The sequence below is a fragment of the Podarcis filfolensis genome (genome assembly GCF_964270895.1).
Source record: "Podarcis filfolensis genome assembly, chromosome: 8".
NCBI classification, from domain to species: domain Eukaryota; kingdom Metazoa; phylum Chordata; class Lepidosauria; order Squamata; family Lacertidae; genus Podarcis; species Podarcis filfolensis.
The window spans coordinates 66775694-66798999 of NC_139611.1; the positions used below are offsets into that span (position 1 = coordinate 66775694).

Sequence of the window (23306 nt, forward strand, 5' to 3'; positions counted from 1 at the left end):
TTCCAAAGCGCAGTTTTGTGTGCAGTTGCTGGGTAGGATTGAGCTACCTTTGGAGAATGTAAGGCATCTCCACTGTAAGGACGCTGTTCGTCCCACAGGTGATATACTCTTAAGGGTGCCTAGTGTTGTCAAGGGACCTCTATTTCCCCACACAGAGCTGCAGTTCCCAGAGTGATTTTAAAGTCAATGCATCCCAGGCATCTCCAAGGATTGCAAGCTCTGCAAGGGGAGAGTTTAACAAAGTACAGCTCCTGGGATTCTTAGGGGAAGCCATGACTGTATCAAAGTGTATACTGCAGATGAGGACCTTGTTAAAACCAAGGTACAAGGTCCATTACACAAATCTCACACACCATGAGAAAGTTACATCTAGCCTCCCCCCTGAGCATTCCCAGTCCTGGCGCTGCTGCAAACAGTCGAGAAACTTTTGCTTGTATTTTTGATTAACCACAGCTTCCCATGTCACACAAACCCAGCCAAAAGTATGGTAAACCTTAACTATGGTTCTTGGGAATAAGCCAGCTTAAACTTTGCAAAGGAGGTGGCAAAAAACAACAAGCACACACTTTTTATTGTATGAAACACAATTCCTTTAATTCCACAATTACAGAAAAACAACCACTTCAATTACGGAGAATCTCAAGAAACTTCTCTGCTTACGATACTACTTCTCCAGGGCTCTTGAAGGAAGTCTTTGAAGACCTAAAAGAAGAGAAAGTTTATTAATTTGTGGAGTATTTTTTTTTTAAAAAGTGTGCTGTTATTTAAACCTCTATAAAGATGAGAATCCACATCACAGAACACTTGGGAAGTTCTAAGTGGAAACAAGCATATCACCAGTTCTACAGTACAAACTAGGTGATAATAATTAAAATATTATTACTTGCAAATCTAGGTTGCATATGGGTTCAAAGTGGCTACTGGATAGTTGGGAGGATGGCATCCCATCTCTGCTACTGTTGCCATATTCTTCCACTCCACAATAAAAAGCCAACCAATAACTAAACTTAACAGGTCCAAGGGAATTTGGAGCACCACTCCCAAAACGCCACTTGCAACAGCTAGGAAGCAAACAGACCAAAGGACTTTGCCCTTTGGAAAAGAACCCCGCCAATGCTATCTGCTTGGTCTCAGCCCCATATCCGCAGGATTCATCCAGCCGTCACCATTAGAAAAATTGAGTCATCACAGACCAGGCAGAGGAGGTGCTGCTGCTGCACTCCACACTTGTGACCAAACACGCGCTTCCCAAGCTGTTGCAAGGTGGCTGTCGACCACACATTGCCTAAAACCGTGGGTAGGCAACCTAAGGCATGGGGGCCGGATCTGGCCCAATTGCCTTCTAAATCCGGCCTGTGAATCAGCGTGTTTTTACATGAATAGAATGTGTCCTATTATTTAAAATGCATCTGGGTTATTTGTGGGGCATAGGAATTCATTTTTTTCCTTCAAAATATGGTCTGGCCTCCCACAAGGCCTGAGGGACAGTGGACCAGCCCCCTGCTAAAAAAGTTTGCTGACCCCTGCCTAAAACAGATCCATCAATGAACTGTTGTTAACAAAAGACCAAGCTCCCTTTCTACTGTTGTGTTAATAGGCACTTACATTGCTGGAGGCGCCTTTGCACCTGCCTGTTCCACATGGGAATGCTCTTCAGGAGGAGAATGGAAGCTCAGCACACTGCATCTCCAGTCCTATAATAAAAATGGCAATAGTAGTAGTAGTAGTAGTAGTAGTAGTAGTAGTAGTAGTAACACTCCCATCACTCCTGCCATATATCTGGAAAACTTGCAATGCAATCCTGAATCATGATGTGTGATCAGAACCAAGTCCCATTAGGTTCAAGGGGGCTTACTCTTGAGTGGGACTACACTTCCCATCAGCCCCAGCCAGCACAGCCAATGATGGGAATTGTAGTCCAACCTGGAGTCCTAGGACAACATACATTTGCATTAAATGATTTATCAAAGGCATGCACCTCCCCCCTTGCAATCCTTTTATTGACTTTGTGGTACAGGCATGGCTGCACCAAAAGAAGCAAATCAAAATAGGACATGATTTCTTCCCCTGCTCACTTGTCTAAACCAGGGATGTCGAACGGGTAGGTTGCTATCTACTGGTAGATCGCTGTGGTGGCCCAGGTAGATCACAGGATGACAGAAAGTGATCACAATAAAGCAGCTGCTCTGCTCCCCCCTCAAAAAAACAAAAAACAAAACAAACAAACAAAAACCCCTCAAAAACTCTGTTCTCCACCCAAAGAAAGTTCAATGACTCTGCCCCCCCCCCACAAAAGCTCAACAACTCTGGGCAGTTGCCACCTTGGGTAGATCACTGCCAGTTTTTTTATACTAGGAGTAGATTGCAGTCTCTTTGGAGTTGGACATGCCTGGTCTAAACAAAGCTCTCAAGTTCAAAACGTGAAAAAGATCGGCCACTAGCCCTCAGACTAGCCTACTCCAAAGGCGTGCTCTGAGGATAAAGTGATGACCACCCACTGAAGTAGGAAAATAGGAAATAAATTAAAGACAACTGGCAGCTGCTGGGTATCCTTCTGTGGGACCAGCACAGTTGAGAGATTCTGAGGACTCCAAAACAAATTGTTTTAAGCCAGCCCAGTTCACTGCAGGATTTGTCCCAGCAAAGATACTAGGGCCAACTTATATTTTAATTTCCCTCCTTTTTGACCATAAGATCGGTATTCAGATCTGATGGGAAAGGGATAGGGAGGCTACAGGCAGCTGCAATAATTCACCTCAGGCCTTCTTTACATTTTATAAATATATAAAAATCAACGAACGACCAGAAGCAAAAAGTATACAATACCTTGAAGGATTGGCTGCTAACCTGGCTGAGTCACACCACAACAAGAACATCCCTTTTAGGAACTGAATGGTTCCAGATGATCTCTGCTGAATAATGAGACACTCAATATTTGAATAAACAACATATAAAAGGTTAAAGTAGTTATTATTATTTTTAAACCAAAATATATGTTCATGCCACCCAGAAAGCAGCTGTGTAGGAGAGTCGAGTGACATCTGCAGCTAACAAAGCCTGAGAAGCCAAAGTCTCTTCCATTTTGTTCTTGCATGTTGTTGGAGATCCTGTGGCTATTTGCTAAGCCATAGCTCTTGGTTTAACATGCAGCCCACTTACTCAGCAGAAGAACAAAGTTGAATGGATAAGGATACTACAGAATTACAACACAACGTTCAAACCCCTGGCAAGAAAGACTGGACCAGCAAGCGCTTTATTTTATTTATTACCTGGGTGCTTCAAAGTTCACAGACTTCCATGAGAAGACACTTCCAATGCCGTTCCATCTTCTCATTCCTTTAAAAGGGATATGGAGAGCAGAGATGAGATGGGAGAAGCATTCCCAATGCTTTTGTTTATATAAACATACTCTTCTTTATACAGCCACCTTGCCAAACCAGTGCCCTCCAGTTATGGCTATGGTGTCTGGGGCTGACGAATGTTGTAAACTAGAACATCTAAAAGCCACAAAGGCTGTCTTACTGTAAGCTTGTACTTTGCAGAGCACCATGCATATTGGCAGTGCTATGGAAATCATCAGTATTACAGTAATAATTCTGGAAGGGTCAATGTCATTCTTAATTTTCATTCTTAAAAGGCTGAAAGAAATTAGTGTCCCACTGCAGCAGAAAATATTTGCACGTTTCTTCCTTGAGTTAGATATACACATGTGTGCTTTAGCTTTGTTCACGTACCAATCTTTTTAGTCTGAAATTAAGGCATGGGCAATTTAAGTAAAAAACACCCATTATGTTCTTTCTAGGTCTGCAACTTATCTCAATTCTCAGTTTGCAGAGATCAGTGGCACAGCCTATGCTGGTCAACACAGATAATACTAAGCCAGATGGACCAGGGGTCTGACTCCATATAAAGCAGCTTCTTATGTTCCTAGTCCATCTGGAGGGCACCAGCTTGGGGAAGGCTGCTCTAACCACACCATCACCTTGGCTCTGCACTGCAGAATGTTTGTCACATTATCTAAAAAGGAATCGCTCTTCTTGGATTCATAGCTAACGAATTTCACAATGCAGCAACCCTCCAGCACCATGACAAATATGTATTTTCCTGAAAGTGTTGCTGGGCAGTTATAAGGGAAGAAACTGAACAGCGACCGTCAAGGAAAAAATGTTACTTTTGGCACCTTTTTGACTCCATCAGCCACATGAGGCAGACACAGCTTCGATAGGGCCATGAGCGGGTACTCATCCATCTAGTTCCAGAGGAGAAGTTTGGTGAAATTGCACCAAACTCCTCCCCTGCTCCAGCCATCAACCAAGCCAACTCAAGAAGCTCCACAAGCAAGATATAATACAGTAAGCCTGCAACTTGCATGCCATTTAGCTTAAGCCAGTGGTGGCCAAACTTGGCCCTCCAGCTGCTTTGGGACTACAATTCCCATCATCTCTGACCACTGCTCCTGTTAGCTAGGGATGATGGGAGTTGCAGTCCAAAAACAGCGGGAGGGCCAAGTTTGGCCACCACTGGCTTAAGCGCTTGGCAAAAAAAGGGGGGCACACAAAAATCGGGGGGGGGGGGGGAGATTTTGGCAATCCTACGCACCATGGAACCCAATGTGTGCTGGACTATATGTGATATTGGCTTTAGGCGCAATCCTCCAATAAGTTGTGGGCTTCCTGTATTGACAGAGCAGCGAAAGGTGGGGGCCAACTTAGCCTACTGGAAATGAAGGCATGCTCCTGTTTAGACTCGCCATCAGAACAGTCAGCCTGCTGGTCAGGTCATCTGCAAAGACAAAAGGGGAAATTGCTACTGTTATCTTGTCAACAGCATTGTTTTATACACTGCACATTTTACTGATGCAAGTTTTCCAGGAGACATCCCTGAGCGAAGCGGTGCTCCCAACCTGGTGCCGTCCAGTTGTTTGGGACTAGAACTCCCAACAGCCCCCTACAACATGGGTCATGATCAGGGAGGATAGCAGCTGTAATTTAACATCTGGAAGGCAGCAGGGTGGAAAAGCTGGGCTAAAGCAAAGCCAGCCAAGCATGCACTTCTCCAGTTGCCCCAAACAGTAGCCCGTGGCATGGCTCAGTGTTGTGATACCTGCTTTATTCTCAGCGCAGCAAGACAGTAAGGCCAGTCCAATCTGCAAACCATTTCTGGTCTTTTCTGCAGTGCCCTGCATTCGTGTCTGAAACAGAAAACAAGCAGCATGAGGTCACAAGGAAAAACTGCAGAAATACCACCTTGGGCACCCAATACTTATTCATTTATTGCATTTATACCCCCACCTTTTTCAAGGTGGCATAAATGGTTCCCCCCCCTCAATCCCCACAACAACCCTGCGAGGCAGGTTAGGCGGAGAGGCAGTGACCAGCCCAAAGTCAGCCAGTGAGCTTCAGGGCCAAACAGGGATCTGAACCCTGGTCAGCCAGGCCATAGTCCACCAATGGTTCTTCAACATCAACTTCGTTGGACTGGCCATGTTGTTTGGGTGCCTGATTACCACCGACCAAAACATCTACTCTATTCCCAACTTAGGAATGGAAAGCGAAATGCTGGTGGACAACGAAAGAGGTTTAAAGACACTCTCATGGCAAATCTAAAAACAGGTTACTATAAAGTAAAAGAGCATCAACAGCTTGGGTTTTCCCTGTCACTATGCCTTGGCAGCAAGGTGGTCTGCAGCAATGAGCTGGCAATATTGTTCATTTCCATGCAATGGCAAAACTGCAACTTAAAAAGAAGCTGGCAGCACTGCAGAATAGTAGGCAGCAAAGAAGTGTGTGCGTGTGACTAAACTAGCAATTCTTGGTGGAGAAAACAGGAATACTGAAAAGTTCACCCCCCCCCCCACTTGCCTATCAATGTTGGGCAGCATGGCTGTGTAGCTACAGAATAGTTACCCTGACACACAATTTAAGCAGTGCAAATTGGGAGACAGTGAAAAATAGTCTCTCTCTCCCCGCCCACAAGACTACTGCATTTATGGATCAGCTTCCCAACTCAAAACGACAGGAGCCAAAATAAAAATACAGTAAAAGCAAAATAAGGTTGGGGGACGCAAGGGAGAGAGGGCAAAATGCAAGCATGGGCTTGGATAGAACCACAGCACATCTTAAGCTGCTCTATCGGAATTTCCAGATGCTGCAGTACGATATAAATCTTTAGACCCAGGATCTGCAGCCTTAAGGAACAAAGGCCTCATCTGCTCTATGCATTCAAAGCAGGACCATGACCTTAAACATGGCTTCCCTCGATGAATCCTGAGAATTGTAGCTCATTAAAGGTGCGGAGTGATTAATAGTTCTAGCTCACCTAGCTCAGCACTGCTTATTACACAGACAACACAGCTGCTCTGCGGGGTTTCAGAATGGGGTCTTATACACACACACACACATATACACACACACCCACACCCAGAGATGCAAAGGATTGAACCTGTCATCTTTTGCATGTAGAATGCATGCTGCCCCAGGCAGCTACTGCCATTTGCCTAGTTCAATCTTCAGCATCTCCTGCCAAAAGAAGCAGGTGCATATTGGGAAAGGCCTCTGATCATCTCAAGAGCAGACTGCACTAGGCTCTAAACAACGTACGCCACCTCCAGTTCCACCGTGTGCATTGTAACAAACATTCAAAATAAATACAGCTACAAGCTTATGGACTAGAATAAGAGAATCAGAAAACTGTAGATTTGGTAGGGACCACGAGGGTCATCTAGTCCAACCCCCCTGGCAATGCAGAAATCTCGCCCCTTAAATGCCAGATTTTAGGCTCCAACTGCACTATACATTTCAAGAGGCAATAGACCACATTGAACTGCCACGGCTTCCCCCAAAGAATCCTGGGAACTGTAGTTTGTTGAGGGCGCTTGAGGGTTGTTAAAGGACCATATTCCCCTTGCAGAGATACAACTCCCCACCTCCCAGGTAATTCTGGATTGCTTGTTAAACCAATCCGGGAGGGGGAGGGGGGCTTAAAGTAGTATATTATTTCTATTTATTTATTGCATTTGTTTCCTACCTTCTCAAAGGAGCTCAAGGTAACGTACATATCTCTTTCAGTATGATACTGCTTTAAATAGTTGATGAGCTTTTAATGCATCTCTGGACCGTTTTAAGCTTGGATGGGGTGCGCCCCAACAACGGCGCCCTTTCGGGCTTCCGATCCTAAGGCTACAACAAAGCAGACAAGGGACAAACGCGACTCCCTTTCCCGCATAATCTCCAACCCACGCCAGGCACCGGGTGCAGGAATTCTTACGCGGGTGGCGGCCGCAGGGAGCCGCCAATATTGCAGCTGCTCAAAAACCACGCCTGGCAATCGTGTCCCTGGGCTGGCTATCAAAATCCACTCCGAAATAGGCAGCACAAAACCTCCAGCAGCGCTATCAATAGTCCAAATAGGAATCACCCCCCAAACGGAGGAGGATGGCGACCGATTGCATAGCAACCCCCCCTTTTTAGGTAAAAGAAAACTACTAACCTGCGTCCATCGAACCACATGCTAACGGAAGGGGGTGGGAGAAAGAAAGAACACCCCTCCGGCACGGCCTTTTATAGCTTCGGCGCACCAAGGCTGTCTCCAATTGGCTCCTTTGAAAAACGGTGTCGCAAAGGCTCTTGGGAAATGTAGTTTTATTGAGCAGCTGCCTTTTTAAAGGCCGTTCTTCTTTCGTCTTCCGCCTCTGTGGACACAAAAATCTCAAGTCAGGCACAACAAACGCACCAGGCCAATGTTCTCTTGCCGCGTGGTAACAGACATTAGCACGAACAAAAGCCCTGCCTTGAGAACTTTGGTGCATTCATTTTTTCTTGCCTATTTTCCTCACAAGATTTGCTGGAGGAAGAGGAACAGGGAGAGCTGCCTTATATAGCCAGTCAAACCATTCGCTCAGTGGTTTCTCTAGACTAGGGGTCGCCAAGACCCCTTTTGTTGGGACTACAACTCCCATCAGCTTTGACCATTAGCTATGGCTGACAGGGGCAGATGGAAGTTGGGGTCCAACAACATCTGGAAGGCACCAGGATCCCCGTCCCTAGGCTGGGCCACCTCGCAGCAGCTCTCCAAGGTTTCAGGCAAGGAGTTTCTCTCAAGCCTACCTGGAAATGTTAGAGACTTAAGCTGGGACCTTCTGCAGCCAAAACTGGTGTTTTAAGGGCCATAGCAAAGTGGCAGAGCAGTGTATTGAGGCAGAAACCCAAGGCCCTGCACAGAACAATTGCATCGGGTTTGGCTTACCAGCATTCTTTGTGGCTGTTTTTAGAAGAGGATACTGGGATATCTCTTCTGCATGCAGAAGATCCCAGGTTTAATCCACACAGGGCTGGCAGTGACTCCACCTGATACAAAGAGCTGCTGCCTGTCAGTGTAAACAATGCTGAGCTAGATGGACCATTTGTCTGTCTCCGTATAAGGCAGCTTCCTCTGTTTAACACTCAGCTGCAATCCCTCTGGTAACACCTTATGGCCTAATTCAAACATGGCCTGCTAGAACATTAAGGCTGTTCCGTCAAACCCAGTACTCTCTTAACACAGATGTGAGAAACCTTTGGCCCTCCAGACCTTGCTGAACTGCAACTCCCATCATCCCTATCCATTGGCCATGCTTGCTGGTGTTGGTGGGAGTCGTAGTTTAGCAACATCCAGCAGGCCAAAGTTTCCCCACATCTGCTCTTACAGAACCTGCAGCAGATCTCCAGGGATTCAGCCTTTTAAGTGGAGTTGCCAAAGTCTGAACTTGGAAACTTGCTCCAAGCAAAGCAGGTGCTCCAACAATGGGCCACAGCCCTTCTCCAACCCTAAGTGGTACCTGTTAGCGGTAGTGAGATTTACTCCACATTTAAAGCATGAAATGTCACTCAATGGAAGTCATCTTAGGGCACAATCCTAAGCATGTTTATGCAGAAGAAGCAAGTACCACTTGGTTTTCCCCACCTAAGCTCAGAGCAGACCCTCTTGAAGTTAATGGACCTAAGTTAGTCATGTCCATGCATTTCAGTGAGTCTACTCAGAGTAAGACTTACAATTGTGCCTAATGGGCCTTATTTCCAGTAAGGACAGTGCATGTTTAGGGTTGCCATCTTACGCCAATTAATCACAGGAACTTTTGTTGATTAATGAATCAGCACAAATTTGCTGTCAATAGAGCAAACAATTCAGGGGTGGGGGAATTGTGTGTAGATATCTGTCCCAGAAGGGCTCTTTTCCAGAAGAGGCATTCTCTCAAACTCACATGACCCTTGAGCCAGTTACTGTATTTTGCGCCCCATAGGACGCACCTAGTTTTTTTGGGGGAAAATAAAGAATTTTTTTTTATTCCCCCCCCCCAGGTGCGGGGCTGGGGCAGGGGAAGCCCGAAGCTTGGGGCGTGCTAAGCCCAGCGCACCCCAAGCTTCTGGGTGGCGGCAAGCTCTCCGCTAGCCTTGGGAGAGCTGTGCGGCTCTACCACGGCTAGCGGAGCGCTGCACGAAGCCCGAAGCTTGGGGCGTGCTGAGCCCAGCGCGCCCCAAGCTTCTGGGTGCCAGCAAGCTCTCCGCTAGCCGTGGGAGAGCTGCGTCTCCCACGGCTAGCGGATAGCTTCCTGAAGCCTGGAGAGCGAGAGGGGTCGGTGCACACCGACCCCCCTCGTTCTCCAGGCTTCAGCGAAAGCCTGCATTTGCCCCATAGGATGCACACACATTTCCCCTTCATTTTTTGGAGGGGAAAAGTGCGTCCTATAGGGTGAAAAATACGGTACTACTTTCAGCCTAACCTAAAACCTAACTGCTGGAGGGCTGCTCTTAGGCAGCAGGCTCTATCCGCAAAGAGTTGTTAGGAGACCCTGCCACAGAGCTACAATTTCCAAAGTAGTTTAACAGTCAATCCCTCTTCCCAGTGAACTTCGGCAATTGCAGTTCTGTGGAGCAAAAAGGGGTCTCCTAACAACTCTCTGGACCTTTAACAAAGTACAATTCCAATGATTTTTTTCGGGGTGGGGACGAAGCTTGTTTAAAGTGGTTTAAATGTATGTGGAGGTGGGGCCTAAGTCTATGGCCCTCACCACAACTTGGGTCACTGAATTCCATAAATTAAAGCAGGAATATGGAACTTATGGCCTTCTGGAAGTTGATGGACTCCCATCGACACCAGCAAATAGTCCAACAACATCTGGAGGGCCACAGGGTCCCATATCACTGAAGCATGGAACTTTTTTGTCTGTTCTGTTACCTACTACCAATCAATACATATATTTGTATTTGGCCTTGGCATTACTAATATCACAGGAAACAGAGGAAACCGCAGGCGACTAGCCCACCTAGCTCAATACTGTCTACTCTGGAGATGGGGAACCTGTGGCCCTCCAGATGTTGCAGGACTGGAGTTCCTGGTCCAACAACGTCTGGAGAGCACCAGGTTAGCAAAGACTGCTCTAATTGGTACAGTAATAACGTGCAAGACTGGCCAACAATGACTGTACATTCAAGTCTCACTCATCAGCTCAGACACTTCCCAATGCAGCCTGAAGCAGGAACTTCTGACAAAAGATGGTGTTGTAGGTTAAAACAGGTTGAAACCGACTCTGAAAATAACCAGGTTTGCTAAAATCTGCCAACACCCCTGAATTAAAAAAAGAAGAATTTGTCCTCAGATAGCAAAGTTTCACTGCAGTCACTTCTAGGGGGAATCTCTCAGGACAGGAGAAGAATGACCATCTCAGGACATACCCATAATAACCTCTGGTGACTCCTAGTCCTGTTTGCACCACAGTGGAGAACACCAAAACCTGCCTCTTGTGTAAAAGATACTTTTTATTGTACATGGAAGTAAATTTTTTCCCACCATACCATCTTGTTTTTAAAAGTTTATAAATTACAACTCCTTGACAAGGATTAACAAGTCTGTCTCAAGACGCGCCTCCCCCCCCCCAAAAAAAAGAAAGAAAGAAAGGAAAGGAAAAAAACCTAAGTGTCTGAGTTCTATTTTCATCATGAATAGATTTGACCACAAATGCTCCTCTGCCGGCTCAGCACATACAGAAACTGCTGCAAGCCCTCCTCTGTACTCTTCTGAGTCAGCGATCTGGAGGAAAAGAGGGGGCAACCCAGCTGCAGGCTTCGTGTGCTTGGCTAGAGTCCAGGGCACGCTGGCATGTTGCTCAGAGACGCCGTGTTTAGCAAGGCAACTACATGGCTTGAATCTCTGAAGAGACACTGTCCAAAGGCTGCCAATGACATTCTATCAAGGCATCATAGAGTTCTTCGCTCTGTTCCATGAACTGTTTGTTCGCTTCTCCCACATCCATCTGGGGCATTGGATCTGAAAAAGGAAGGAAGCCTAAATAATAATAATAATAATAATAATAATAATAATAATAATAATAATAATAATATATTTGTACCCTGCCCATCTGGCTGGGTTTCCCCAGCCACTCCAGGCAGCTCCCAACAGAACATTAAAAACACGATAAAACATCAAAGATTAAAAACTTTCCCTAAACAGGGCTGCCTTCAGATGGCTTCTAAAAGTCACATGAGTGAGTCTCAGGTGAAAGCAAGGTGAATTGCTCAAATTAAGACCTGGAAACCAAGTTGGTTCGGAAGATCATAACCCAAAATATGAATGAATGAGCATTTTTGCTGTATACACAGCCCCTTTGCTCATCCCTCCACAAGAGCTATGATTAAGCCAGGAAGTCTGTAATTATCCAGTTTCCAATTTTGTCTGAACAGAAATCTGTGATTACCAGCTCTGGAACAAATCAAGATACTAAACTAACTTCAAACTGTGGTTTTATAATCCTGTTTTGCTTTGCAGCCAGTAACAATAATTTCCTTGACTGGATGACATGGAAGGCCTTATTCCATTGGCCTGTCAGAATTTGAAAAACTGTCTTTCCCAAACTTCTCAAAACTAGCAAGTCACTTTTAACACTCTTATTTTGCACAGCAGAACTTTTAGGTGAACTGTAGGTAAAGTGGTACATAATCACACCAAAATAGAAACAAAAGATCTTTCTCCTGATGCAGCCTGCAGAAAATTTAGAATCAGATGCTGATTTCTAACAGAGAATTGCAATAGGCAAACTTACCTTCTAATGCATCTTCACCAACCTCTTCATAGTTCTGCAACAGGGAGAATGACAAATAGTTAGGGAACCAGAATATTTTTTTAAGCATGCCTAACACCACAGACCGTATTTCCCTGGGAGATTTGCTTAGCTCACTTGGTTTATACAGGTCTTCACCTGCTGAAACAGTTTGTTTTACTGTTTTTGAATTCTGTTTTCAGTTTGCTCTGATGTTTTTTGGTCTGGCTTGAGCACTCCCTCCTGGCATGTGCCAGGAAGAAATCAGAGCCACCTGCTTCTTCATTTAAACTGTGGCTTGTTTTGTCCAAACACAGGTCAAACTGTGATTTAGTTTGACCTGCTTTGGGCATTAATAAACCACAGTTGCTTCAAACAAGGAATCATGTTATTTATTTTGCACATACCTTCCGTAATAATAATTCCATAATTCTATGCATGTCACTTGGAAATATGCCCCACTGTGTTGCAAAAGGGCTCACTCCCTAGTGGGTATGCAACTGCAGCCTCAAGGATCTCGTTGATGTAAAAATAAGCAAGCTTGCAAATTTGCGCAGCCCTTACCTGCATGGTGCTTTGTGTGTAGCCGTACTGTGGATAGCTGTAGCTGTAACTGCCTGTGTTCTGATCATATCCCCAATGCGCATAGTAGTTCTGATACTGTTGGTAGTACTGGTTATAGTTATAGTTGTACATCTGGTTGTACTCAACTGTCTTCAGCCGGTTACTTTGGGAAGAAGGGGGAGGGAATCACAAAAATGTCAGGGTATGTAAAAAGAAGTTTAATCTACAAGAACATCTATTGAAATAGATTTGATTCCAACACCAGAACACAAACAAACAACCCAATATTCTCTAGGGCTACAATAACTGCACTTGACCCAGTGGCCATTTGTAATGGTTCAGCCCATTGTCTCTTCTGTACTGCTAACTCTTACAGGCTTTCTCATTCTTAGCCAGCCTCCTCAGCAGCCCAGCTTCCTCTTCATCTCTTGCCAACAGCACCCATCCTCTCCTTAGGCCCTGTCTGTCCCTCTTTCTCACCTTCACCCTGCCAGTTCTCTCCTATCCTCTGCTCCTCTTTGCTCTGCATTCTTTAATTAGGCCTATATCTCCTTTACTCAAACTTACCTTTTTCTCAGCCCACCCCCTAATCTGTTCCATTACATCAGCCTCTCCACTTGTCTATCCATATAGTTAAGGCAGCATACTTACGCTTTTGGTATGGCAACGCTCAGGCGTATCGGTTTAGAACCAAGGCCGACAGCCCCCTGGCACTCGATCAGTGCTCTTTTCTGTTCCAATTCATCTGAGAATTTCACAAAACCATAGCCTCTGGCAAAAGACAAAGGTTCAGTCAGAATCAAGGAGCTGGACCACCCTTTAAAATACCTTTAAAAAGGAAGGATTTACAGAGAATTCACCTGCCTGGCTCAGTCCTAAAGAACTGGAGGTGGGGGGAAGAAATGGACAGCTATCACAAGCAGCTCAGTAGCTTGGGAATTCCCTCAACATGAAGTGGGATCCCAGGGTGTGCAAAGGAAGGGAGAAAGCTTCTTTAAAACAGCAATCTTGAAAGATTCGTGGACATGGTAGTTCAGTGATTGAAACCTGCTGGATTCAGACGGCAAGAAATTCACTGAGTGGGTGCAACTTTCAGATACTAGGACTGCATCCACACCAGGTGTGGAGAACCTTTGGCTCTCCAGATGTCGTTGAACTACAGCTGCCATCATCCTGGGCCATTTGTCATGTTTGCTGTTGTAGGTCAACAACATCTAGGGGGGCCAAAGGTTCACCACACCCAATCTACATGTTATTGCTGTTAAATGCTCTTGTATTTGCATAAGCTGGGACTGCCCTACACTTAAGCTGCTGATCCAGGAAAAATATCAGTGTGACTTCATCTAACCTTAAATGCTTCTGACTGAAACAGCTTGTGCATAGTAAGCGATACAAACACATTATTTTAACTGTCTCTCAGGCCACTCCAATAAACATGTCATAATCAGAACAGTTTGTAGTGATATACTAAAAACACACACAAAACAGAAGCCTTAACACCATCATTTATGAACCAGGTAAAATAAAACATGAGTATTTTTTATATTTACACAAGTTTATTTCCCTTCCCCTTTGTTAGTATGTGAGCACTTAATGCAAAATAATCAGAATCCCATTCCTCTTTACTAATTTATGGGCAGTAAAAACCTCTTTGCATTAGATACTTTCCCCATCCCGCCTCCATTCAGTACCAAATGCAGAAGGGAAGAGCTTACTTGGAAACTCCCGTCTGGTCCACAACAACTTTGCCACCCCTACATGACGGGTACACTTTTACAAAGAATTCATATATCATCCCATCGTCCACATCAGGGGACAGATCTCCTACAAATAGTGAATATTCTGGGCTAAAGAGGAAAATAAAAGCAGCTTGAGAATAGTAATAATACAACAACATTAATGAAGAATTGGTCATTAGGAAAATGAAGTCATGGGACACTCTTTTTATTTTTCTGTAAAACTAATGATGGGCGCAAGCTGGCAAATTCATTTGATGTGACTGACTTAACTGCTTGCCTCCACTTTCAAATTTTCTTGTCTTAAGTAACAAGTCATTTTATGTATTTTTAACCTTCTGTTGGAAGCCGCTCAGAGTGGCTGGGGAAACCCAGCCAGATGGGCAGGGTAGAAATAATAAATTTATTATTATTATTATTAAACTAGTCCAGTGGCAAAAAAGATTATAATTCTTAGAGATACATATAAGTAAAGCGGTTTTTACTTATTTTAAGGTTTGTATGAAACATTTAATGATTATTTAATACATTTTTAGCAGGTATACTTTCCAAGCAAATCTTATTTGTTAAGGAATTCTTTGCAAGACAGAATTTAGCCTAATATTATGTTTTCACCTGGCTGATTTTTACTATTAATTACAATTCTTATTTTGACCATGCTGCTTTGATTCCACTGATATGCTAGTGTTTGTTTTGCATTACTTATTGCAATATATTATTTAAAAAGTGATCCAAAAAAAACCAAAGAAAAAGAATTAAGCCCAATGTGTACAATGAGGCCTTGTGCCACAAAATATCCCATAATAAGCAGAAACAAATGAGTATGTGATTGTTTCCCACAGGCTCCTGACTTTTACAAGTGTTGTTTCAAGCACTTTCACCTGTTACTCCCAACCTCAGTAAAGCTTGAATGTTCCTAAGTAGTAACAGTCCGAACAGCAGCAGGGATGCATTAACTACCTGCACTCTCCCATGTGAGCCATGCTCACAATTAATAGCATAAGAAAAGCCTGGATGCTGGTGGGTCAAGCCAGTGGCCCATCTAGCCCGGCATCCTGTTCTCACAGTAGCCAACCGGAAGCCTGCAAGTAGGACTTCAGCACAACACCACCTTCCTTACTTGGTCTTCCAAGCAACTGGCTTTCAGAGACACATTGCCTCCAACGATGGAGGCTGAATCTATTTGCAGCACTTAATCTGGACCGATTGTTTCATACATACAAGTCATTGTGTGATGCAATCACCGAATGATGAAAATGCAGGTGTCTGTCAGGCCTTTACTACAGACGGACTGCAGAGTTAGCAACACATTTCTAGAAACTCTTTACAACAGGAAACTATCATCCTTCAACAATGACAGTGCAGGTGCTTTGGCAAACATTTGAGAAGTTTTCATAGTATTTGACTTACCTGTTGTCAGGCTGCTTTCCGTATGTGGCATAGTTTAATTTAAATCGCTTTGTCTGAAACAGTTAAAAAAGAGAGAGAAAGAAATTGAGTACAGGTATGCCCTCCACATTTAGTTTATAGCTCATTAGGAAAAGGCACACACACACTACTGTGGAAATATTCAACACAGCTTCAACATACATGTTATCAGGCAACTGAGCGTCATCATATGGAAATTTTGGCAGCCTTTCCTACAGCAGACTGAGAATCCCCGAACAACATGAAATGTTACAAAGAGAAAGAAGCACAATACAAATAAAACACATTCATCCAAACCTCACTCTGAGATTATATGAGCTCTTAATCTTGACTACCAAATTTAAGGGCTAAGCTTCTAGGAATATATTCATCATCTCCCTTCATGCAGCATTTTAACATCCATTGGTCTACCATGTAAATGCTTTCAAAGTGGGAGGATCAAATCGTTCCTTACTCCATTATAATATCTGCAGTAAGACATAAAGTGGCAGAGAGAGATTTCTGGCTGCTCTCATTACAAGGGCACACTCTTTCTTCCAAGGGTGTCCAGTTAAATTGACCATCCATTAATGTGCCCAGCAGAGAATTACAGTGATTTACTTACTGGTGTGGCACCAGGAAGAGGTTTCCCGTTGATTTTATGTAAACATTTTTCTGCAGTGGCCAAGTCAGCAAATTCTACAAAGCAATAGCCTGCTGGAATCCTGGAAAAGAAGAAACAAGAAAGGAAACATTAATAAGACATGTGTTTCGAACTGACTTGTGAAAAATGCTATGCTTCATTTCTACGAACCTTTCAACTGATGACCAATAGGATAGTGTTCTCATACTGCCATGCTATTTGTGTAGTAACCTCTCCAGAACAAGTTAGGAAGGCACTTGTGCCAGACTCATTTAAGCACCAGATTAAAAATATTTTATTTACCAAAATTCTTAAAGTCATAACCTGGGATGTACTATTTTAGTATCTTCTGCCATTTCATTTTTTTTTACTATGAAGCTGTACGATCCTAACTTTGCATTTAATGACCAGTCAAATTCTATATCTGTTTCAATAGGTTTTGTGGTTATTGTTCTGATTTAAGGTTTTTTCAATCAATGTTATTGATTACTTGTGACCCATCTCTTTCTCATGCATGAACACACGACACACACATGGGTGGGAAACGTGCTGGCATACATAGACTGCTGGACTACAACTGTTGTGATCCATGCTGTCTGGGGCTGATCTGAGCTAGAATCCAACAACACCTGGAGGGCTACAGGTTCCCTACCTCTGCCCTGAACAGTAGGTCAAAATAAGGCATTCTTGGCTTCATGAATTATGTGGCAGCATTTGGCCATAGACAAATAGGAGGTGGGCAGCTCAAAACATCTCTTCAAACAATCTGTATCCCGATCTTAACTCCAGGAACACTGGTTTTGTCTGTATATGTATTGTGAAACACCCCACCCCACCCCCAACATGCATACCAGGTGAGTAGTACACAAAATACAGATAAATACCCTGTCAACCTATTCCGAATGATTTTTACACTCAGAACTAGCTCTCCCATAGTAGCAAAAGCTCTCGAAATGAAATTCTCGTCCATGTACGGCTCCAGCTACAGAGGGAAAAGAAAAAAAGAGAAAGTAAGGTAATGCAGCCATAAAGGAAGATCTGTACAAAATTAAGAAGCATTTTAAAAAGGCGAATGGCACCTTCTGGCCTGTAGGCAACAGAGCCTAAAGAGGTGTGCATGTGTACACCTGTTATCAGAATGACGCGCGCTAAAGTGTGAAGCAAGTAACTCTATGCAGGGAGCCACAAGATGGCTAGGAACAGGGAGGGTAGTAAACCTGCAGCAGTTTTGCACTCTTCAGAGCACAGCAAACTTGATTATAATCTAAGCAAACAAAGTAAAGCGGTACATTGATGGAAGGCACAAGGTATCTGTACGGTTCCTGGTCAAATTGGTCCATATATTACAACAGGGATGTGGAATGCATGTCCTTCCATACAATGTTGGGACTCCAACTCCCATCAGCCCCAGCCAGCATGGCTGGTGGTCAGGGAAGATGCAAGTTTTTGTCCGGCAACATCAGGAGTGCCGGTGTCACTGCAGACGAAAAACAGTATGAACATATTAGGGCTTTTATTGGCATACTTGCCAATTCATGATGTTACAAGATTTGCAAGGTATTTGGGAGAGGAAGGAATGTCACTAAACCTGCAAGGACCCTACACTCCCCATTCCAAGAACCACTTACTCGTAAAGACAAATGAAGAGCCCTGCTGGATCAGACCAAGAGTCCAAGAAGGCAACAATCCCCATTTAAAGCCACTGAAGCCTAGGCCATCACATCTTCTGGCAGTGAGTTACAGTGCCATCCTATGCATGTTTACTCAAGTAAGTCCCACTGAGTTCAGTGGGAATCACTCCAAAGTTAAGTGTGCAGAGGTTTCTAACCACAATGATGTCCGTCATGTAAACTCTAGATATTCCATGTGCGTGTAGATCTAAATTATTCTCAGCTCAACACTACTTCCATGTAAAATCCTCCCTTTAGGTAGTCCCTAAATCTAATCAACATCATCATAATTATTACCCCACGTCTTCCACAAAACTCAAGGCCCTTTCTAATTCTCACAACAATCCTGCGAGGCAGTTACTGGCTCAAGATTCCTTAAAAGTTTTGTGGATGACTTGAATCTGGGTCTTCTAGCCTAGTTTGCCACTCTTACCCAGTCATTTTTATCCATTTTAACTGAAAAAATAAAGAAATGTTCTGCTAGATCAGACAAATGACCCATCTGATCCAGTATCTAGTTCTCACAGTGGCCAACCAAATGCCATAAAGTAAAGGTAAAGTCTTGACAGACTCTAGGGTTGTGCGCCCATCTCACTCTAGAGGCCGGGAGCCAGAGCGCTGTCCGCAGACACTTCCGGGTCACGTGGGCAGCGTGACGAAGCCGCTCCGGGGAACCGGCACCAGAGCAGCACACGGAAACGCCGTTTACCTTCCCGCTAGTAAGCGGTCCCTATTTATCTACTTGCACCCGGGGGTGCTTTCAAACTGCTAGGTGGGCTGGTGCAGGGACCGAACGACGGGAGCTCACCCTGCCGCGGGGATTCGAACCGCTGACCATGCGATCGGCAAGTCCTAGGCGCTGAGGTTTTACCCACAGCGCCACCCGCGTCCCAACCAAATGCCATAGATATCCCCAAAACAGTACCTGAGTGAAACAGCATTTTCCTGACTTGTGATTCCAAGCAACCAGAATACAGAGGCATATGGCTGAACTTCTTCAAGTGCAAGGCCTGGCAATTGATTTTTGCCACACACACACACACAAATGACATTGCATGCAATTCTTTGGAGCCTATGGATGTTAGGCTAGTAGTTTACACAATCTTGTACAATTCACTGTACCACAGGGGTGGCAAACATGGCACCTGTAGGCAGTGTTGCCCTTGGAACTCACAAAACCCTACAGACAGGGGCACACACAGCCCCTTCAGTCACGAGGTGATTAGGATGCTTACTTTTTCCTCCCCTGAAAAGCTAACAGAGCTGCAGGAGGAAGTCGAAAAAAGTGATGCTCTTTCTCCCATTCAATTTGATGTGCTTTTCAAGATTAATTCCACCGAATCCTGACTTTAACCCACATTTGTGCACACACTCTTTTCTGTCTTGGGGGGTGGGCTGCTGCAGGGTTGGGCAGGGGAAAAATGGAGTTGATCCACAGGAGCAGGAGAAAAATGAGCAGAGGAAGTGGCAGCTATTCAAAAATCAGCATGTGCCTTGAAAAGTAAGCCTCTGGTGTATGGATGTGACCTGGCTGGACTTTTTGCTATTATTTCTTTTCTGTTCAACAGGGAGCGCAAACCCCACCAGCTACCCTTGTTCTCCTAGCCAACAGCAGAGGCCAGAGAGCACCTTTCTGAACTGCAAACACAGAGCAAGACCACAGATCACCTTAAAGCACCACGAGGGCTGGATTTAGGTTTGATGAGGTCCTAAGCTACTGAAGGTAATGGGGCCCTTTATATGTCCAGCTGTCCTTTGTCAACAACAAATTGCAGCTTTTTTTTGTGTTGAATATATGCTATATGGTAATTTATGCACCTAATAGGTATCTAAAGCCATTTGCACATGCTGCCATGCAAGCAGTCCATGCAGAATGTAGGCACCCTATATATAGAAAGGAGCAAACCAGTGATACTTTAGGGAGCAGGCAGGACCCATTATTTACATCATAGGAGCCTACACAACACTGTTTTTTATATATATATTTTACATATTTATATATTTTAAAGTGTTTTAAAGCGGTTTTTACTTTTTACTTTGTAGTACCACCGTGAACGGTGGTCTGTATACATGTATTTTTATTTTGTTCCGTTTTATGTTGGTTTGGGGTACGAGCCCCTCGACTGTCCTCGGGTCCAGTATTGGACCACTTTGACCGGATATCCCCAGCCGATGTGGACAGACTCCTCCGAGCTGGAAAGCCCACCACCTGTCCTCTTGACCCGTGCCCGTCTTGGCTGATTAGAGCGTGTCTAGACGAGGTGCGCCCCCCCCCGGGTGATATCATCAATTTGTCCCTTGGCACCGGGATATTCCCAGGGGAACTGAAGGAGGCAGTGGTGCGTCCGCTCTTAAAGAAAACATCATTAGATCCCTTAGATCTATCCAATTACCGCCCAGTTTCGAATCTTCTATTCCTGGGTAAGGTGATTGAGAGAGCGGTTGCTGAACAGCTTGGTAGGTTTCTTTCTGGATGAAACATCGGCTCTCGATCCATTCCAGTCCGGCTTCCGCGCTGGTCATGGGACCGAGACGGCTCTGGTCGCCCTAACAGATGATCTCCGCAGGCAGCTGGATCGAGGCGGGTTGGGGCTGCTGATTCTTCTAGACCTGTCAGCAGCCTTCGACATGGTCGATCACGAACTCCTAGACCACCGCCTTGCCGACGTGGGGATCCAGGGCATAGTCCTCCAATGGCTGCGCTCGTTTCTCTCTGGTCGGGGACAGAGGATGGCGCTTGGGGGGGAATTGTCATCGCGCCACTCCTTGGTGTGTGGAGTGCCTCAGGGTGCGATTCTCTCCCCGATGCTTTTTAACATCTTTATGCGCCCCCTCGCCCAGCTTGTCCGGAGTTTTGGGCTGGGTTGCCATCAGTATGCCGATGACACCCAACTCTATCTGTTGATGGATGGCCATCCTGACTCGGCCCCAGACACACTGACCAGATGTCTGGAGGCTGTGGCTGGATGGTTACGTGGGAGTCGGTTGAAGTTAAATCCTTCGAAGACAGAGGTCCTCTGGCTGGGACGGAGCGATATGGGATTGAGGGGGCAACTCCCATCTCTTGCGGGGGCGCAATTAGTGCCAGCATCATCCGTTAATAATTTGGGTGTAATCTTCGATACCTCCCTCTCTATGGAGGCGCAGATTACAGCTATAACAAAGGCGGCATTTTTTCATCTCCGCCAAGCTAAGCAGTTGGCTCCTTATCTCTCTCGCCCTGACCTAGCCACTGTGATCCACGCAACGGTCACCTCCAGACTGGATTATTGTAACTCGCTCTACGTGGGGCTGCCCTTGAGACTGACCCAGAAACTCCAGCGGGTGCAGAATGCCGCGGCGAGACTCCTTATGGGGTCTTCGCTGCGAGATCATATTCATCCGGTACTATACCAGCTGCACTGGCTCCCGGTGGAGTACAGGATCAGGTTTAAGGTGCTGGTTTTAACCTTTAAAGCCCTATACGGCCTAGGACCCTCGTACCTACGGGACCGCCTCTCCTGGTATGTCCCACAGAGAAATTTACGGTCTGCAAATAAAAACATCCTGAAGATCCCAGGCCACAGAGAGGTTAGGCTGGCCTCAACTAGAGCCAGGGCTTTCTCGGCCGCGGCTCCAATCTGGTGGAATGCTCTGTCACAAGAGACTAGGGCCCTGCGGGACCTGACATCTTTCCGCAGGGCCTGCAAGACAGAGCTGTTCCACCAGGCCTTTGGTCAGGGCGCAGCCTGACCCCCTCCTCTGGCAATCTGCACAGAATTTTGCTTAATGGTTGCCATCAATTTGATTTTAATTTGATTTTAATTAATTTTATAATGAATGTTTTTAGAATGTTGGATTATTTTGATTGTTGTTAGCCGCCCTGAGCCCAGCTTCGGCTGGGGAGGGCGGGATATAAATAAAATTTATTATTATTATTATTATTATTATTATTATTATTATTATTGCTGTATGTAGGTTTTATTTTATTTGTTTTTTATCTTATATTTTGGAAATGTACATCCAGGTTTTTTCCCCTTTAAATTTTTCTGGGGGGCCCAGGAGAGTGGGGCCCTAAGCTATAGCTTGTTTAGCCTATACTGTATGTAAATCCGTCACTGGCAGCACTAGTGTCCTTGTGGCACCTTATAAAGCTTGAGGTGAAGACGATGCTGAGAAAACAACGATTCCCCCACCCCGCAGCCGCAGAAAGGGTTGCACCCTCCCAAGTGGACCAGCTGAAATTCGCGGGCAGGAGGAGTTAACTCAGGCTTTCACGGGTCTACTCTGAGCAGAGCTGAGATACCACCGAGGAGCCTCGAAACCATTTATTACGGCCTAATCTTCGGCGGGGCTACTACGCAGCCTCCTCTGTAGCCGCCTGCAGATTCAGGGGAAACGTCCGCTGGGGGGAAAGGCCGCGCGGGGGGGGGGGCGGGGGGAACGGCCACGGCGCAAAGAAGGCTCTGCCCGCGAAGAGCATCCAATGGAAAGCAAGGCTGAGGAAACTGCAGCGGAGGGTGCGGGAAAGGGAGGGAAGCGCGCCCTGCGGCACAGACAGCGGTGGGCGTCGCCCGCCCGCCCGTCACCTCCCTCCGCCGCCCACCAAACTTCGCCCCGCCGCCGCCGCCGCGGCCCTTGGCTCACTCACGTCTCCCATCCAGAGGCTGGCGGCCATGCTGCCCCCGCCGTCCCTGGGCGCCTGGGCCGGGGCGACGGGGAGGCCCGCCCCCGCTCAGCCGCCCCGCCGCCGCTTCTTCCTCCTCCTCCTCCTCTTCCTCGCGGTGGTCCCCTCACGCCGCGGCCTGGCTCCCCCTCCCCCGCTCGTTTCCTCCAGCGCCACGGGCCTCCCCCCCGCCGCCTCCTGCTAGAGCGGCCCGAGCGAGGCGGAAGAAGGGGCTCGGGTAGGCCTCGGCGTCGCCCACAGCGGCCTCTGCCCGTGGGGAGGAGCTATGGCAAGGCCGTGTCAGGGTTGCGTGTCAGGGAGGAGGAGGAGGGTCATTGGTACATGTGTTGGTTCGCGCCGGGGCTCAGCTAGACTCGCCCTGCTGCGTTAGGAGAAATTCCTGGTCTGTCCTGGCAAAAGTGGCGTGGGGGGATTTTGCCGATTTGAGAAACCCGGATGTGTGGCAACGGGATAGGAAAAGCAGCGGAAACCGCCCCGAAAAGCTTAAAACCACCGTTTTGGGGTTTAGATTTCCTCAACAATTTGGGCTCGTCCCCCCAAAAACCTTAAC

The 23306-nt window shown here is 45.9% G+C and overlaps 1 protein-coding gene and 1 long non-coding RNA gene across 3 annotated transcripts; both read right to left on the reverse strand.

The window, feature by feature from the left end:
• Positions 1-1600: 1600 nt before the first annotated feature.
• Positions 1601-8832, reverse strand: LOC310769135. Of its 2 annotated transcripts, none has more exons than XR_014551422.1 (6): positions 7489-8832; positions 5104-5191; positions 4600-4782; positions 3270-3336; positions 2827-2909; positions 1601-1694 (listed from the first exon to the last, which is right to left on the reverse strand). It is a non-coding gene; the product is annotated as an uncharacterized lncRNA (long non-coding RNA). The 2 variants fall into 2 exon arrangements; XR_014551423.1 differs by having other exon boundaries at positions 2827-2912; positions 7489-7722.
• A 1943-nt stretch (positions 8833-10775) lies between these two features.
• Positions 10776-22943, reverse strand: TRNAU1AP (tRNA selenocysteine 1 associated protein 1). Its single transcript, XM_083627869.1, has 9 exons — positions 22721-22943; positions 17305-17402; positions 16403-16502; positions 15781-15833; positions 14350-14481; positions 13286-13405; positions 12635-12797; positions 12074-12107; positions 10776-11301 (listed from the first exon to the last, which is right to left on the reverse strand). The coding sequence occupies exons 1-9, from the start codon at positions 22745-22747 to the stop codon at positions 11168-11170; spliced, it is 861 nt and encodes a 286-aa protein (XP_083483995.1). The 5' UTR covers positions 22748-22943; the 3' UTR covers positions 10776-11167.
• Between the last annotated feature and the right edge of the window lie 363 nt (positions 22944-23306).

What these genes read in the sequence shown, in the direction of transcription:
- TRNAU1AP (XM_083627869.1), bottom strand. Translation starts at nt 22,747, where the DNA reads ATGGCCGCCAGCCTCTGGATGGGAGAC. An exon ending in ATTCGGAATAGGTTGACAGG is followed by an intron (nt 16,503 to 17,304) that starts GTATTTATCTGT and finishes CTTCTTTTCCAG; the next exon opens with GATTCCAGCAGGCTATTGCT. An exon ending in CTCTTCCTGGTGCCACACCA is followed by an intron (nt 15,834 to 16,402) that starts GTAAGTAAATCA and finishes TAACTGTTTCAG; the next exon opens with ACAAAGCGATTTAAATTAAA.